This window comes from Cervus elaphus, chromosome 8 (assembly GCF_910594005.1).
Source record: "Cervus elaphus chromosome 8, mCerEla1.1, whole genome shotgun sequence".
NCBI classification, from domain to species: domain Eukaryota; kingdom Metazoa; phylum Chordata; class Mammalia; order Artiodactyla; family Cervidae; genus Cervus; species Cervus elaphus.
The window spans coordinates 13830365-13843436 of record NC_057822.1 but is presented as its reverse complement, the minus strand read 5'-3'; the positions used below and the strand labels follow the sequence as shown (position 1 = coordinate 13843436).

At 56.6% G+C, this 13072-nt stretch overlaps 1 protein-coding gene across 7 annotated transcripts in view; it reads left to right on the top strand.

The window, feature by feature from the left end:
• The window catches only part of COL16A1 (collagen type XVI alpha 1 chain), a 51814-nt gene that overhangs the window by 5691 nt on the left and 33051 nt on the right, over positions 1–13072 (top strand). For all 7 annotated transcript variants that reach the window (XM_043909557.1, XM_043909554.1, XM_043909561.1 and 4 more), the window contains exons 6-30: positions 55–321; positions 935–1015; positions 1188–1313; positions 2102–2155; positions 2458–2484; positions 3029–3064; positions 4103–4129; positions 5458–5520; positions 5793–5834; positions 5960–6004; positions 6101–6136; positions 6500–6562; positions 7154–7198; positions 7285–7380; positions 7532–7570; positions 8157–8201; positions 8330–8365; positions 8835–8945; positions 9344–9379; positions 9605–9640; positions 9716–9826; positions 10185–10229; positions 12076–12111; positions 12234–12278; positions 12573–12704. In XM_043909557.1, the coding sequence (XP_043765492.1) occupies positions 55–321; positions 935–1015; positions 1188–1313; positions 2102–2155; positions 2458–2484; positions 3029–3064; positions 4103–4129; positions 5458–5520; positions 5793–5834; positions 5960–6004; positions 6101–6136; positions 6500–6562; positions 7154–7198; positions 7285–7380; positions 7532–7570; positions 8157–8201; positions 8330–8365; positions 8835–8945; positions 9344–9379; positions 9605–9640; positions 9716–9826; positions 10185–10229; positions 12076–12111; positions 12234–12278; positions 12573–12704 (1680 nt within the window). The remainder of the gene's footprint in view (positions 1–54; positions 322–934; positions 1016–1187; positions 1314–2101; positions 2156–2457; positions 2485–3028; positions 3065–4102; positions 4130–5457; positions 5521–5792; positions 5835–5959; positions 6005–6100; positions 6137–6499; positions 6563–7153; positions 7199–7284; positions 7381–7531; positions 7571–8156; positions 8202–8329; positions 8366–8834; positions 8946–9343; positions 9380–9604; positions 9641–9715; positions 9827–10184; positions 10230–12075; positions 12112–12233; positions 12279–12572; positions 12705–13072) is intronic.

Sequence of the window (13072 nt, the reverse complement as noted above, 5' to 3'; positions counted from 1 at the left end):
CTGTGGCTCACGGGGCTCTGATTCTCTGTCCTTGCCTTCCCCGCCTCCACACAGATTTCCCTGGAAGTCAACAGTCAAGAGCGGAGCCTGGAGTTGCGGACCCGGGGCCAAGATGGTGACTTTGTGTCCTGCGTCTTCTCAGTGCCCCAGCTCTTCGACTTGCATTGGCACAAGCTGGTGCTGAGCGTGGCCGAACGAGTGGCCTCCGTGCACGTGGACTGCATGTCAGCCTCCTCCCAGCCCCTGGGGCCCCGGCGAGCCATACAGCCTGTGGGCCATGTCTTTCTGGGCTTGGATGCTGAGCAGGGCAAACCTGTCTCGGTGAGTGCTAGGTCGGGCTTGGACTCTGCTCCCACTTTCTGGGAGCCTGAGTCAGCTCCCCAGAACCTATATCTCACCAGAGCCTGCCCTTGCTCAGAATCCCCTTATGGTTCCCCACTGACCTCCAGATGCAGCCTGGACATATTACCCTGGCATTCAAGGTCTTTCATGACCTGGGCCCTAAAATGTCTACAAATGTCTACCTTCTGCTCTGCCTGTCCATGCACCTTGGCTCTGGTTGATCTCATGCCGGCCATCCATCTCACCTAATACTTTCACACCTCCAGCCTTTGCCTATGCTGTTACCTCCACCTGGAATGCTTGTCCTTGTACACCTACCTGCCGAATACCTACTGGTCCTCACGGCCCAGCTTGAATGGAACCTCCTCTTCTCCTCTTCCTCTGGCCAAAGCGAACGTTTCTCCTGCCTCTCCCTCTTTCTTGAGTGTATGGTTTTGCTTTGTATTTGTGACTATATTCTTGATGGTCTCCCAGGCCAGACTGGAAAGCCTCTGAGGGCAAACCCTGGGATGGAGCTAACTCTGTGCCTCCTTGGGGGCCAGGACACAGAGCTTTTTGCTGAAATGAAGTGACACTTGTGTGTCCCCTGCAGTTTGACCTTCAGCAGGCACACATCTACTGTGACCCAGAGCTCGTGCTGGAGGAGGGCTGCTGTGAGATTTTACCAGGAGGGGTGAGTGGCCTGGACCCAGCCCAGCTGGGAGAGGCTGGGGCACCATGCTGGGGCACAGTGTGCTGGAGGAGAAGGACCGGGAAGGGGATGCCTAGACATCTTAGGATGCTGAGTGGGTGAAGGGGGGCTCCACCTTCTGTACTGACCCCAGCCCTTCCCCCATACTGGACAGTGTCCCCCAGAGACCTCCAAGGCCCGCCGGGACACCCAGAACAATGAGCTCATCGAGATCAACCCACAGACTGAGGGCAAGGTCTACACCCGCTGCTTCTGCCTGGAGGAGCCGCAAAACAGCAAGGTGGGTGGCCAGGGTGGGCAGACGTGGGCACAGGCACGAGTGGGCCTGTCCCTCCCCCGATCTGACTGAGGCCTGCCCCCAGGGTCGGTTGGTCATGTGCGTCAGGGCAGGGAGGGCACTGGAAGGCCTACCTATTTGCATCCTACCCCTACTGGATTCCGAGAGGCAGAGAGACAGCCCACTGTATGACCCTGTGCCTGCCTGCTTGCTCGCATTGAGAACTGTGCCTATTGAACTCTGGCACTAACCACAACTTCACTGGTACCATCCCAGACCCTGGTGAGGGAAGGATCAGGCTAGCACCCAAAGGCATTTTCTCCAGGACACAGATACCTAGGGTCAGAGGCCAGGCGCCACACTGCTTGCCTTGGGGCTCACTCATTCTTCTAGGCTCAACCTGGGCCAATGCCAGGCTGGTTCCATGCCCAGCACCATGGCCAGCTGCCCTGCCTGCTCCCAGATTCTTTAGGGGGTGGCAGGGAAACCCAGTTCCTCCCGTAGCCCCACCCCTGGCCCGGCAGCCTCCCTGCCCACCAGGCATCTTGCCCAGCCTTTGGCTCCAGGAACACAGGATCCCATTGATTCATGGTCTTGTTTTCTCCGACATCACGTGGGTGGGGGGAAAAGAAGGGGGGTGGACTGTGGGGGTGCCAGGGGTCTGGGCAGACTCTGGATACCCTGGGAGCTGCCAGATATCAGGCTGAGGGGGTCCCTGGGGTCCATGCCCCTGCCTGGGGGCCCCCAGAACTGTCTCCTTCTCAAGGTTTCCCCTTATTCTGTCTGCCCAGGTGAATGCCCAGCTGTCGGGAAGAATCAGCCAGAAGCCAGAAAGAGGAGCAAAGGTAGAGACAGCCGGTGGGCGGAGGAGCCCATGGTGTCCTCAATCTGCCCTCCGCGTCCTCTGTAAACCCCTTGAGTAAGAGACTCTCTCCGCCCACGCTCTTCCCACCTGCCCCCACTCTTGGACAGAGCTTAGGACTTGAAGATGCCAGCTCTGAGAAGGAAAGCTGAAGGGGGGAGAGACAGAAAAGTACCTGGCTTTGTGTAGGGCACCCGCTCCTGGTGGTTCTTGGGTAGGGGTGTTGGAAGCCATGCTCTGCCCCCTCCATTCCCCGCCCATTCTCATGCCCCTTCCTCTTCCCAGGCCCACCAGGAGACAGCAGCCGATGAGGTAAGCCTCCCATCTAGATTGGAGAAAAGAGCTTGGTTGGAAGGGTGCCAGCCTGAGCCCTTTGGACAAGGCTTTGGGCCCTTGGAGTCTGGGCATGGGGGTGTGGGATGATCACACAGCTCCCAGCCTTCCTTGGGGACCTGGTATTGGGTTCTGTCTGCCTGCTGCTTCTCCTTAGGAGGTGGGTGTTTAGCCCTGGACACTCCTGTTGAGTGGGCAGCAAATGGCCATGTGCATTTTGGAGAGAGCCCAGGCCTTGCCCATGGGACCCCGGATTCGGGGTCTCACTCTGCTCCAGTATGCTGTGTGACCCAGGGCCCACTGCTGTTGCTCTCTGGGCTTCAGTTTCCTCATCTGAGAACTGGCTTGGCTCTGGGTTGGTGGGAGTTGGGGGACACGGCCTATTTGATGGGATTTCAATCTTTATGCTCCTCAACTCCGCCCAGACACCAGTGTACCTGGTGTGTGTATGGGGGCCAGTGGGGTGCAGGAGGCTGGTCCTGGGCTCTCAGACCTGACCTCCAGGTCCATTCTTCCTTTTCAGTGCCCACCCTGTGTCCATGGTACCCAGGAGAGCAACGTGAGTGAAGAGAGAGTGTGCTGGGTGGGGCGGGAGGGGGCTGGGAGTGGGCACTGCCTGGAGGTTGGCTGGGCTGGGCAACTTCTTGGTTCAGGACAAGGGGGTCTTTGTGTACTTTCACACTCTCTGCCCGCCCATCCCCCAGAGCTGGGCTTGACCCTCACCCCCCAGCCCACCAGGCCAGGGCCTCATGGAAGGAAGTCTCATGCTCTGTGATCTAGGCAATGTACCGGGCTCCAGGGTAGAAGGGGAATGGGGTGGCAGCCTGCAGGATCAGGGCCTGAGTACTGATCCCAGCACTCCCCACAGGGACTCAGGCCCGCTTTGCTTGGAAGGCTTCCCGTGTCATTCTAGAGACAGAGAAGGGGAAGGGCTGGCTCAGGGTGACACAGCCCAGCATGGCCCCCCAAGCCACATGTTGACTCAGGACCTCCCCTCTAATCCATCTCCAGGTGGTCCTGGCCCATCCTCCCTCTGGGGGGCCAGAAGAACAAGGGAAAGGGGCTCGCTGTGAGCCCAGCTGGTACCCAACTGTGCCTCTTCCGTGGGCAGTATGAGTCACCACTTTCCCACAGCCTGACATTCTGAGTTGACATTCTGCATTGATCCACAAAGGACACAACCCTCTCTCCCCTCAGTTCTAAGCCCCTGGCCTTTGGGGATGTCAGGAAGTACCCCTCTGCTGCCCACCCCTTTTTCTATCCTGTCCCCCACCAAATCCAGTAAGGCTGATCATCCCCAGATATGCAGGGGTTACCATGGCAACTGAACAGCCATGTTATCCTAGCAACTAGGGGGTGGAGCTAGCCAAAGCCAGGCAGGTTAGAGAAGATAGGTCAAACCCCCTCTGTAAGTTTGATAGCTTTAGTATATAAAATCAGCATGCTGGTTGGCCTGGGAGGCAGAGCAGAGGCTGGGATTCAGGATGTTGGCTCAGCCACTCCTGTGTGACCCTAACTAAACTGCTTGCCCTCTCTGGGCCCCTGGTTTCCCCTTCTTCCCTAAGAAGATTATGTCCTCTCTCCTCTGTCCTTTCAGGTCACAATTGGTCCCTCTGGCCCCCAGGTAAGTCCCAGATGAAGAATAGGACACCCCTGCCCTCTTCAGCAGTGCTAGCCCATCTCATGGCATGTGGCCTCTTGGCTGTGTGTTTATGTCAGGGCTACCCAAGCCTGCATGGGCTTCCCAGGTGGCGCTAGTGGTAAAGAACCCACCTGCCAATGGAGGAGATGCAAGAGATGCATGTCAGGAAGGTCCCCTAGAGGGAGGCATGGCAACCCACTCCAGTGTTCTTGCCTGGAGAATCCCGGGGACAGAGGAGCGTGGTGGGCTACAGTCCTACAGGCTACAGCTCCCTACCTCTAGGTCTCAGAGTTGGACACGACTGAAGTGACTTAGCGTGCACGCATGCACCCAAGTCTGCATAAGGGTGGGGCTGATTAGATGTATGTTTGTGTGTGTGTGTGTGTTTGTTAGAGAGAGTAGGGGGTTGTGTGAATGTAAAGATGTAAAGAACTGCTCACTTCTGAGGGCCTATTGTGCGTCAGTCAGGCCCTGGGCTGCCCATTGGCAGCATGACCTTCTTGAACCACCTCAGGCATAGGTACTGTCGTTTTATTTCAGGGCCAGCTATGCCCACATATGACTGGTGTGATTTTGTATGTGTGTGTGTGTGTGTGTGTGACCGTGCATTTCTGGACACATGTTTGCACATGCAGGGGGTGAACCCATATACCTGTGGGCCTGACAAGACCATAGAACTGTGGGTGATGGGCTAGGCAGCATGTGAGATTTCACTCTTGGGTGTGCCCATGAATAGATCATGTTATTCTTGGGGCCACTTCCGTGTATGTGCTAAGTGGCCCTGAGCAGTTTACCTGGAGGGTCACACTTCTTCCTCATTACAGCCCCTTAGCCCCTTGAGGTAGGTGCTGACGTGAATCCCATTTTCTTGATGAAGGAACTGAGGTTCAAACAAGTCGCATGACTTGCCCTAAGTCATGAGCTTATAAGGTGTGGAGGTAGGATTTGAACTCGGGCAGCCTGACACTCACCATCATGGGTGTCTGCCATTCCACATGTGTGTGCCCAGGCACGTGTGTCCCTAAGCCCCTGGTGTGAGCTAGCATGCTTGGAAAAGGATGTGGGGAAGAGATGCTTTCTGCGTGAGACTATAGATTTACCAAATATAGCCTTTTGCTGTGGGAGGGACGGGGGATGAATGCGTATGGGATCCATATGCTGTGTGTATGGTGGTGGGGGTTGGGGTAGGGCTGTGCTCATTTACACACCCATGTGTAGTGGATGCGTGGAGAAGATCAGACTGGGGAGAGCTTCTTCAAGGCTCTCATGTGCTTCTCTGGTCCCAGCTCTTGTCTTGGTCTCATCCACAGGGAGGGAAAGGTGAGCGGGGCCTGCCTGGTCCATCAGGACCCAAGGGAGAGAAGGGAGCCCGGGTAAGTGCTCCGCCCATGCCCACAGCAGGATCTTCCCAGTGTGCCCTGGGGTTGGTCTGGAATGTGAGCCATCATCATCCCATCATCTTAGCTGGGAAACCCGCAGCCTGGTCTTAATAGAGGAGGAGGGCCAGGGTCTTTCTAGGAGTTAGTGTGTAGAAACCGCTATTTTATAGGGGCACCTGAGACGATGGGATTCCTGGGCCCTTCCTTCTCAAAACAGGTCTAGGGTGGCTCCCCTAGGAGGCTGATTCCTTGCTCCCTACTTCTAGGGCAATGACTGTGTTAGAATCTCTCCGGATGCCCCGCTTCAGGTAAGACCTGGAGGAGAGGCCTGCTTTAGGGCCAATGTGTGGGTGACCCCTGGGGAAGGGGGCTGTGCCCTCCGAGCCCTGGGGGTGACCCCGCACCCCTCTCAACACCTTATCTCCTTGCTCAGTGTGCAGAAGGCCCGAAGGGAGAGAAGGGGGAGTCGGGAGCCTTGGTGAGTATGCGACCCGGGCCAGGGCAGGGCAGCAGGGTCGTGGCCAGTCTCCCCACCCTTTCATCACCTCTCTTTTGTGTCCCCTGCTCATCTCAGGGACCCTCAGGACACCCCGGCTCCACAGGCCAGAAGGTAATAGGCCTGGATTCTGAGGGGGTGGGTGCCAGAGAGACCTGCGAACCCTACAGACAGGAAGAGGGAGGCGTCCAAAGTCGTCCTAGAGGATGACGTCATTGGGCCCAGAGTGGGTGGCACCCCCCAACCCTCCCAGTCATCCTGCCTTGTCCACATTCCCACCAAAACCAGGAGGGAAAAGCCACAGACTCCCTGAGTGAGTGGCCTGGCTGGTTGGGCAGTTCTTTCTGTTGTCTACCCTCCTGTGAAGCCATTTAATCTCTGGGGAGGCTGAGACTGGCTCTAGGGAGCAGATGAAGCTGCCCTGATTCTTCCAGCCCCTTCTCTCAGCCCCCGTCACTCTGCCTCTTCCTCCTTCAGGGCCAGAAAGGCGAGAAGGGGGACGGAGGCGTGAAGGGCTCACCCGGAAAGCCAGGCCGAGATGTACGGTGCTGGGACCCTTCCCCCACAACCCCCACACCCCTCAGCACATGGTCTTGAAGTGCTGAACTGTAACCTTTGGAATTGAACCCACTGCCCTTGTTCAGACAGAATGGAGACCCAGGGAGGGGAGGGCTGTGCCCCAGGAAAGGGCAGAAAAGGGCCTGACTGACTCCCAGCTTCCCAGGTGGTCCTAGGGGTAAAGAACCCGCCTGTCAGTGCAGGAGATGTAAGAGATGCGGGTTCGATCCCTGGGTGGGGAATATCCCCTGGAGGAGGGCATGGCCACCCACTGCAGTATTCTTACCTAGAGAATCCCATGGACGGAGGAGCCTGGTGGGCTGCAGTCCATGGGGGTGCAAAGAGTCAGACACACCTGAAGCGACTTAGCGCTTATGACTTATGACTTATGACTCCCAGTCCAGAAGCCCCTGACCTCTAAGCCCTGAGTTGACATCTGATGGCCTTGGGGCACTGGGTGGAGTCTGGCTTTGGGACAGGGTAGTGAGGGTGGGCATTTCCACGTCCCAGTGGGGCTGCTGTCCTGGGAGGTGCCAGGCCTCGGCCATTCTCACAGCCTCCCCCCGCCCACAGGGCCGGCCAGGAGAGATCTGTGTCATAGGGCCCAAAGGGCAGAAGGTGAGCTGTGGTCATCTGATCGGGAGGAGCGGGTGTGGGGGCACAGAGGCAGTGGTTCTCTCACACCTACCTTATGTCTGTGCTAGGGAGACCCTGGCTTTGTTGGGCCTGAGGGGCTGGCAGGAGAGCCTGGGCCCCCAGGCCTCCCTGGACCCCCTGGAATAGGACTTCCGGGGACCCCGGTGAGTACCCCTTGCCCCTTCTGCTGTTTTCCCCTCAGAGACCCTTCCTCCTCCTGGCCAGGGGTGAGGAGGTGGGGCTGGGGGAAAGGGCCAGAGTGGACCTCACTGTAATGTGAGACTCCTGGCTGACCCACCCTGTTTCTGCCCTCAGGGGGACCCAGGTGGCCCTCCAGGCCCCAAGGGAGACAAGGTGAGCACAGACAAGAGCGGGGGCCCATGTGGGAACCCCCCGCTTGGTGAGAGGAGAGAGGAAAATGGGGCTGGGATGGCCGGGGCAGCGAGAGGGAGGCGGCAGGCATGTTGGGGAAGGGGCTAGGGGCCTGCGCCCTCAGTGGGCGGTGTCCCCGTGCCAGTGCTTGCTGGTGTGAAGGCCTTGGCCTGGGTTCACAGGCCTAAGTCTGGTCAATGACCACAGCAGTCCGACTGGAGGGCCCAAGCTCATGTGAGGGCCTTGTGCCTCGAAGAGCAGAAGCCCTGGAAATGTCTGTCTGCTGTGGTTCCTCTGGGCTCACCCAGGTCACCTCCCAACCTGCTGCCCTGGGTCAGGGACACACAGAAGCCTCGTGATCCCCCTTCCTGTGCAAGCAGAAGGACTCGGGTTAGACACGGAGAAGGACAGGCAACAGGAAGGGAGTGTTTGTTGGCAAAACTTACCGAGAGGAGACAAGAGATTTGGCAAGATTGTCCTGCCATCCAGAGGGGACTGGAGGATGAAGGGGTGGATGGGCTGAGGCCATGGCCAGCACCCTTCCCCTTAACCCTTCTTCTGACCGCAGGGCAGCTCCGGGGTGCCTGGAAAGGAAGGTCCTGGCGGGAAACCTGTGAGTGACCCCGTGGGAGCACGGCTGCCCACCATGCCCAGACCTCCTCTGCCAAGGCCTCCAGAGGGAGCGGGGGTCTGTCCTCAGGCTCTCTCTGCCATGGCTAATGCCTGCTGCTTCTCCAACAGGGCAAACCAGGGGTGCCCGGGCTGAAGGGAGAGAAGGTGAGTCCCAGGCTTGGTTGCCACAGGGTGGGGTGGGAGGGCAAGCCTATCTCTGAAGGTGACGGTGACATCAAGGGTGCTGGGCCTGAGACCTTCCTTGGGGGACCCCCACCCCTTCTTTGTTCCGATGGCGTGCCTTTGACTACTAAATAAAGGGCCTGGCTTTGGAGTTACATAGCCGGGTTCAAATCCCACCTCTGCCACATACGTGAATATGGCAAGTCAGCTAGCTTCTCTTTTTGCCCGAGTTTCCACACCCCTAAATGGGATACAGTGATTTCTTATGGCTTGTTGTGAGGAGGTAGTTTTTGATGTCCAGGAATTGTACTCTGAGTGAATGAGTCAGGCGAGCAGAAAGCACCCTCTACCCCCATAGTGTTCCTGCTGCCTACTTTGCCCTGGCTCCCCCCTTGTCTTCCCCAGGGTTTCAGCCCCACCCTGTCCACTCATGGTCTTTCCCTTCTGCTAGGGTGACCCCTGTGAAGTGTGCCCAACACTGCCTGAAGGGTTCCAGAACTTTGTGGGGCTCCCTGGAAAGCCAGGACTCAAGGGAGAACCAGGTGATCCTGCACCAGCCAGGGTGAGTGCCTAGGGTGGCCTGTGGGACTCCATCAAAAAATCTGGGGGCATAATCATGGAGAGGAGTTGGACAGAGGGGCTGGAAACTTCTCGTGGTCATAGAGATCTCGTGAGCAGAGAGTCTAGGATCTTAGTTCCATGGGTTCCTAAACCATAGAGTTTAGGGCTGGGCTAGAAGGCTACCCCAGGTCTCCATAGCAACCAAAGAGGGTTCTTTAAGCCAAGGCTTAAGATGCCTTTTGGGCATGCTGGGGTGGAGCCAACCTTTATAGTGAGTGAGGCTGTGCCCTCCTCCTGGGATTGGATATTGGTTGAGGGTGGAAGAAAGGAGTGGGCAGGGGTGGTGAGGGTCCTGGCTTGGACTGTGTACCCCACTCCCTCACAGATGCTTTTTTTCAGGAGGGTCTGGGAGCTGTTGGACAAAAAGGTGATCGGGTATGTATAGGCACTTTCCAGTGGGGTAGATTAGCCTGGCCTTCTTTCGTTTGTCACTTGAGTTGATGAGCCCCAACTCTGAGATGCTGACCTTGAACCCCCTGGGACTCCTGGCTGTTTGAAGGGTTTGTGATATGTGACATTGCTTTCCTCATAGATGGCTAGGAAATTTGGGGTGCCCCAACATACCCAGTCTCTCAGCCCATAAACCTTTTCTCCCCGCAGGGAGACCCTGGCATCCAAGGCCTCAAAGGAGAGAAGGTAAGGGACCCCGTCCTCTGGCTGCCCACCTCTGACCACTGCGAGCCTTTCTGATCCCTTCTCTTCCTTCCCCAGGGGGAGTCCTGCTCATCCTGCAGCTTTGCTGTAGCGGCCCAGCATCTCGGGCCTTCTGCAGGGGCCAAAGGAGACGTGGGGCCTCCTGGCCTCGGTCTGCCAGGCCTACCGGTAAGTCACTGCTTCCCCCAGCCAGGCCAAGGCAGCCCATCTTTGCCACACTGGTAGCCTCCCTAGCTCCTTAGGCCCAGTGTCTCAAGCAAGGCAGAGGCCAGGAGGGAGGCCCTGAGGTAGGTGCCCCAGGCCTGTAGCCCAGTGTCTCCCTTCAACCCTGCATCTGCCCGGGACTCGCTCTTAGAACCTCTGAGTGCCATTCTGTGTAACAGCTGTAGTTGTCCAACCACCGTGGGGTTGTGGGATTTCTAGTTCTGAACTGGCCTTTCTCCTTCTGGGTGGACACTGGGACTCATGGAATCTTGGAGGGATGGGAGTGGGGGGCACGCGGTGACTGACTTGATTGTTTTTTCAGGGGAAAGCAGGGGCCCCAGGGCCAGCAGGGCTGAAAGGAGAGAAGGTGAGATCTGGCTAGATGTCAGGAAAACTGGGGTCTTCTTGACAAGGATGCAGGGGAGGGGCCCCTGGATGGGGCATAAGGACAACATAGACAAGAGACCAAACTGTAAATCTGCAGAGAAATAAATTCATCAGTGTTTTGCAGACTGGAGTCAAAGAATTTATTTCTGAGAGCCCACACGTTCTCCAAGAGAGTTCCTTTAGTATTGCATTTTTAAATTATTGATGATCCAAAACAATTGAGTGCCTTCATAAAATAATAACAACAGCCCTTCTTCACCACTTTGTACCAAGTAGCATTCCAAAGGCTTATAGACGTATTGACTTGTTTCCTTCTCCCAAAACCTCATGTGGTAGGTACTCTGTTCTTCCCATTTTGTGGATGAGGAAACAGAGGTCCAACAAGACCAAGTAAATTGCCCAAAGTCACATGGGTGTTTGGGTGCAGACCTGGGATTTGAGCAAAGGGAACCTGGCTCCAGTGTCTATAGTCTTGCTACTCGGCTGGGTTGCTCAATTTCAGTGCCCTGTGAATGTATGTATTTGTGGTTGTGTTGGAGACAAATGACACCATTGAACTGATAAAGCAGCTACTCCAGTGAGGGGTTTTCTGGGTGTACGAGTGTTCAAGTGTAAGAAACCCTGGAATATACGTTCAGACTCCGCTCTACCAGGCAGGTCATTTGTCAGATTTCTCAAATGGAGCTTTGCACCCTCAACCCTCACCTGTTTCCTCTTCCAGTCCTCCTGATCTCCATAAATGGCATATACCCAGTTCTTCAAGCCTCCTCAAACTCCAAACCCGTCTCCACCTCACCTCTTCCATCTGACAGGTCTCTCCCAATCCTCCCTCTCCCCTTACTTGGCTCACCCCCACGGCTGCACATCCGCTTGGTCCCACAGTCTCTTACTTGGATGGGGGTGGCAGCCCTCTAGCTCGCCTGCCTGCAGCCACTGCAGCTCTTCAACGTTTTCACCCAGTAGCTATTGTGGCTTTCTTAAAACAAACACACACTCAAGTTACACCATTTCCCTGCTGAAAATCCTTCTGGAACTGGACATTGTCTCAAAGGCCGGTTGTGCCTAACAAGACCCTGGACGCCCAGCCCTGCCCGCCTTTGCAGGTTCATCTGGTTCTTCTCTCCCCATTTCTGTGCTTTAGCTCTGCTGCCCTCCTTTCTTTCTGGAATATGTCAAGAATGTTCCCACCTCTTAGATTTTGTCCTTGTGGCTCCCACTGTCTGGAATGTTTTTCCTCTCTTGCTCCCCCGGCTCTTTCATTGACCGGGCCTTGGTCTCCTCTTTCTGACAATAATTGTCAGAATATAATAATAAACAGTTCTCTGACCATCCTGTCTAAAATGGCCTCCCCTGCCTACTTTGTCTCACCACCCTGTTTACTTCCTTCATAGCACTCCTGGCCATCCAGTTACAATTATTTAAAAGTTCTTGGTGTCCCCCACAAGGATGTAAACTTCACAGACGTGTTTGTCTGTGCCGTTCACTGCTACTGACCGGCACCTTGCCCAGTGCACAATGCGTCCAGGCGTCCAGCGAGTGACTGTTGGGATAAACGAATTCCTGATCTTTGTGTGCTGGGCCAGGGCTGAGGGTGGGTCTGGGATTCTGCGGCCTGAGCCTGAGGACAGAAACAGGCTGGCCACAGTCTCCCCTGGGAACCTTGGAGGAAATCCCTTCGCTCTTTGGGTCTCAGTTTCCTAGCCAGGAAATGGGAGTGGGGGTGGTTAGGGGTCCCCAGGGACTGCTCTTGTGGCTTGGGGTTTTGGAATGACTTAACACGTGTGTGCCTCCCCACTTTGACCCTGTGTTTTCTGCTTTGCTCTCAGGGTAATTTCGGGGAGGTAGGGCCAGCCGGAAGTCCGGTAAGTGAGCTTTGGATGACAACAGCTCGAGGGAGCAGGACGAGGTGGGAGGTGGACAAATGACAGGCCCCAGCATGGCCCAGGCAGATGCTGGGCATCACACATGGCTTCTTATCACACAGGGGCCGCCAGGGCCTGCAGGACCCACAGGCATCAAAGGGGAGAAGGTGAGTCTGAAGACCTTCCCCATGCAGCCAGGGCCAGCATCCCAAACACACTCCTCCTGCTCTATTTCAAACCCTCCCAGGCTGCCCACTGCCTGAGGGTAACATCAGATCCCTTACCATGATGTTCAGAACTCCTGAGGCTTGGCCCCACCTCCTTTTTTAACCTGGTTTTCCACAGTTCTCCTGAGAGAACCCCCTGCCCAGTCCAGGTGCTAGGTCAGGCCCGGCCACATTCCCAGCCCCAGATCCCAAGCCTGGGCTGGAGTCCCCCAACCCCGTGTCCTTGCTCGGCAGGGGGAGCCTTGTGAGCCATGCAGAGCCCTGACCGAGCATCAGGATGAGGACAGCCACGTGGTGGCCTTGCCGGGGCCCCGCGGAGAGAAGGGGGAGCCCGGGCCTCCAGGTTTCGGTCTGCCAGGAAAACAGGTGAGTTCTGGGGCATGTGGAGGTGGGATACAGGAAGGGCTTGAGGGAAGTGGGGGCTGCCTGGGTCTCTAGGCTCCTGGTGCAGTGGCGGGGTGGGGGGTAGGTGGGAATGTGGAGGGGCCAGTGCCTCTGTCCCCAGAGGGAGCTGGCCTGACGTACCTCTGCCCTTCGTCCTGGGACACAGCATGGCTGGTTGTGCAGAAAGACCACCAACCTGGGACCAGACAGACTTGGGTTCAAAGCCCACCTCTGCCTTTTACAAGCCCTTTGACTTGAGCCAGTTACTTCCCTTCTCTCTGTCTCTGTTTCCTACAAATAGTGTTACTGTAAAGTCTAGGAACGATGTGTGTGAAGCACCCGGTGGCATA